The sequence below is a fragment of the Verticillium alfalfae genome, genomic scaffold (genome assembly GCF_000150825.1).
Source record: "Verticillium alfalfae VaMs.102 supercont1.3 genomic scaffold, whole genome shotgun sequence".
Taxonomy (NCBI): Eukaryota; Fungi; Ascomycota; class Sordariomycetes; order Glomerellales; family Plectosphaerellaceae; genus Verticillium; species Verticillium alfalfae.
In genome coordinates this window covers 1,752,305-1,756,433 of record NW_003315036.1, presented here as the reverse complement: position 1 = coordinate 1,756,433, position 4,129 = coordinate 1,752,305, and the positions used below count along the sequence as shown (strand labels likewise).

Below are 4,129 nucleotides of genomic sequence, written 5' to 3'. Positions count from 1 at the left end.
CCCCTTTGGATGATCACAGGGGGAAGGGCGGGCGGCGCTTCCCATCTGGACTTGGCCAGTGACTTCCAGCGGCCATTGTTGGAGTTTGGTTTTTTTGGAGATTCCCTGACTGCGGCGCGGACCGCGACAGCGATGACGGTGCGGACGACGTGTCCGAGACGGATGGTGCATGTGCTGTGTGACAATGTCTGATCGGCAGGCAGACTCGGATCGTAGCTCATGTGTTGGCGGTGGAGTTGCAGTCGCTGGGACGTCATGAACTGCGATTATCGACAGCTCTGCGGAAGATGAAGAAACTCTCTGCAGGGAGCAGGTCTATTTCGGTCGAATTGTTTCGGTGCTGCAAATAACATATTGGCGGGTGGCAGGCCAGTCTGGTTGTATTTTGACACCATTTTAATATCCGCGACCTTTATGTGTTGAACGTTGCAAATACAACAGAGCTCAAGTCTATTAGTATATCCTACCTGACGTGGGAAATATTTCACTCTTGCTTCCCATAATCAAGTATTGCAGTGTGATATGCGTCGTTCACGTTGTGGTTCAAAGCGGAATCGCATTGTCCTTAAATTGGGAAAGTCGTGATATCCATGAAATATCGTTAGCTGAATTTGAATGGAAGACACAGCACGGGTTCAGAATAGAGCAAATACATGTTCCTTGGCATGTTGATTATGTTATTCAGTATGCCTTTAGATATGTTCCATACGTGTAACGTCATGCAACGTGGATGCTGGCCGTGACGGATTCATCTAGCAGTATACACCACATCATTTCTACAGCAGAATCGTTCATCCCATGATACCGCTCACATCTTACCTGACACCGGTACCATGGTTGACTTGGTCTCGCCAATAATTCCTCTCCGGTACTCACAGTTCAGCCGCTGAAAACGAAGTGTACTTTGAAAGTGCCCAAGATGTACTCGCCTGAGAAGACTCTGAAGCTGCCAACCTGCTCACCAAGAATGCACACACACCCTCTCTTGAATAGTCGATGATACATCGGAAGCAGATGGCCATTGAGTCACAACACTGAACTGTGTCCGATGCTCGGTAGAATTTACCTTGTGCGCCCCCGTCAGGGTGTGCAACCTGCACCACCGCGAAGCTTCTCCAGCTCGAGTAGTGAATGTCACGGCTCAACCAGAGCCAACAATGCTACCGAGTGCTTCTTTTACAAATTCTAGCTCAAGTTCGTGAGTACTTCGGGAACCCAATATGTTCCGAGATTGCCCGCCAAGAATAAGTAGAGCAGGGTGATGGTAATGTAGAATTTTGCTTTCTCATGAGTAATCCGCTCTTCCAAACCACATATGGCTAAAAGCACCACAGCTGATCCATACTCTTGGTTAATACTGTGACCAACCCCGAGAAGACGAGCCAATGACTCTTTATATTTGAACGCTGGGCTGTCCACAACACGGGTGTCTTCTGAAGAAGAGGACCGAAACATTGACGACACAAACAACCGTGTCTGGCGAACGGCAATGAGTAACATACCTCGTTCGACACGCTCCAATCATACCGAATCAGCAGAGCGGAGAGTATCAGGCTTTTACAGCCGAGGAACCTGCAAGAGTACAGGAGATATCCCACTTCACCTCTGCCAGACACGCCTCCCCAGCTACGACATGGCAAAGCCCAGGAGCATGGACAAAAGAGAGACCTCTGATAGAGCAACGTATCAACTGTCATTTATCTGTTGGGCGTCAGCAGAGAATAGATTCAGAAGGGACTCTCACGTCAAACCAGACATCTGGGCTCCGAGCATGGTTTGCCCCCTTGAAGCCTCCGCCGACGTCAGTCGAAGCCGGAGATTCGACTTGATGAGCAGTGTCTGGTTCGTGTATCTCTACTTATACATCACATCCAATCCTCCGAGTACTGTTGTAGCAGCTCTTCGTCTGTTGCTAATGATGTGGCAGGGGAACATCACGATCGTAGTCCTTCCACAGAGGCCAACTAGCTCTCCAATGAACCATAGGACTTGTATCGATGGCACGTGTGGTATGTTGAACTGAGTAGGAAGTGAGCAATCTTTGCACTTTTCCCCACTGATGCTGGAGATATGCAAGACTAGATAGGTACGACTGTTCGGAACTCCTTGAAATCATGGCCCCCAAGTGAACTGATGGTGATGAGGAACCTCTACCGTCCTTCAACAGTAGCTTTCCAGGGGAGCGATGACCCATTCAGGCCGGCTATGGCAAACCCAACACCACTCCATCATCTTCAGCAGGTTGACTTAGCAACTTGATGTCAACGCCGGAAGCCCTATTGTTGAGCGACGTCTAGCGCCAACGGAGGGCACGACGGCATGACGAAGGCATACAGACTAGCGGCCGTAGCTGAGCGATCAGTGACTGGCAAGGAGCTGCTTGTATGTTCCCTCCGACCTATGTGGTGTGAGTACATGTTTAACCTTATGGTTCCAGCGCGATTCTCAACGACATACCAACAATCATCATGTAAATGAGAAATTGTACTGGAGAATCGCACGATTACATCCCCTGAGGCCCTGGCTCGTCGTGCTACGCAACTCCATGTCATTACCACAGCACACGAAAGGCACGTCACGGCAGAACGGAGGAGGCCCAGCCAACCAAGTCTATAATATCCGGAAGCGCACATGGGCATTCGCCATCCATCCGCGTACGGAGTGTGGGCGAGTCTAGAACCAGAGAAAACTACAACAGAAAATGCAAATTACAGCAGGAGTTTTACGTCGCTAGGACAGGATCGCCGTCGACAGATGATGGTATGATTCGAGAAATATGCGAGGGGCCTCCACCTCCCTCCACATCAGCGTCTGGCTGTGGTCGGGTTCCCTCTCTCCATTTCCGCGACTGGAGAAATTCGGCGCTTAGTGCTTCGCAGTGACGGCATCACCGGTGAGCTTCTCAACGTAGGTCTTGGCCCTGTGTAGCGCGAAATATGATTAGTACATGTCATGTCAAGAACACGGGAGCATGGCAAAAACTCACATGTCACCCATAGCAACCATGCAGATGGTCTGCCAGATGCCGAGACCGATACGGGGCGCGACACCACGGTAGAGACCGCGGATGCCGTTGGTGTCGTAGATGTAGCGGAAGGTGTTACCGACGGTCATCTTCTTGGGCCGGTTGGGATCCTCCTTCTTGCTCTGCATCTCGACGCGGATGACCTCGATGGGCTGGTTCCAGGCGCTGAGGCCACCGCCGAAGGCACTGGCGAGGATCTTCTCCCAAGCGGCCAGCTTCTCGCCGCCCTCCTTGCCGGTGGCGCGGCGGATGCCCTGCTCGGCGAGACGCGAGAGACCGAAACGGGAGCCCCAGTTGGTCATCTGGCGAATGGCGACAGCGTTGACACCCTTGTTGATGCCACGGACGCCCTCGCGGCGGTAAATGTCCATGAAGGTGGCAAAGGTACTCTGGGGCACGACGCCGGCGGCGGCCTGCTTGTGCTTCGTGATCTCGACCGTCTTCATGCAGGTGCAGAAGCCCATGGTGGCGTAGGCCTGAGCAACACCACCGACGACACCACCAGTGATACCGCCGGTGAACTCGGAGGCGCCAGCGGCGCGCGCGTAGTACTCGGCTTGGGAGGCGGACGAAAGAAGACGGCACCTTGGGTGGAGGCTTCGAGGTTTCGATCCAGGGCCCAGGGGGATAAGGGCCCTTGGTGGGCTGTGTGCCCGGGGGTTGTCAGCAATTTCCATTTGCCCGCTTCCCGATCTTCGCGAGCACTTTGGTAGGACACAAAAAGGCTTACAGCCGAGGACACCGCCGCGAGACCAGATGGGGCCGAGCGAGGGCGTGGAGCGTCGCCCCGGTTGGCGGCCATGGGTGTCTTGAAGACCTCGAGGGGCTGGCCAAGGGTGGTGACCTCAAACATGTTGAGACCGGCACCGAGGAGCAAGTTGGAGAACTTGACGGGCTTCTTCTCCAGCTTCGCGGGCTCCCCGATGGGGGCGGGAACGTGGGCGACGGCGACCATGGCTCTTGTTGGAAGGTGACGATAGGGGGCCCTGACCAAGGGGAGAGTGTGCTTCTTCGCGGAGTGTGGTGAAAACGGGGAGGGAGCGAGTAGTAGTGGAAGGAAAGGGAGGACTCGGGTAACGTCCGGGGAGGGGACTGGAGAGTGAA

The 4,129-nt window shown here is 53.7% G+C and overlaps 1 protein-coding gene across 1 annotated transcript; it reads right to left on the bottom strand.

The window, feature by feature from the left end:
• Positions 1 to 2,865: 2,865 nt before the first annotated feature.
• On the bottom strand, positions 2,866 to 3,980 carry VDBG_03036 (mitochondrial DNA replication protein YHM2; the record flags this gene model as incomplete). The annotated part of the gene is made up of 3 exons (XM_003006851.1): positions 2,866 to 2,920; positions 2,987 to 3,670; positions 3,766 to 3,980. 3 exons carry the CDS (start codon positions 3,978 to 3,980, stop codon positions 2,866 to 2,868), a joined length of 954 nt encoding a protein of 317 aa, XP_003006897.1.
• Between the last annotated feature and the right edge of the window lie 149 nt (positions 3,981 to 4,129).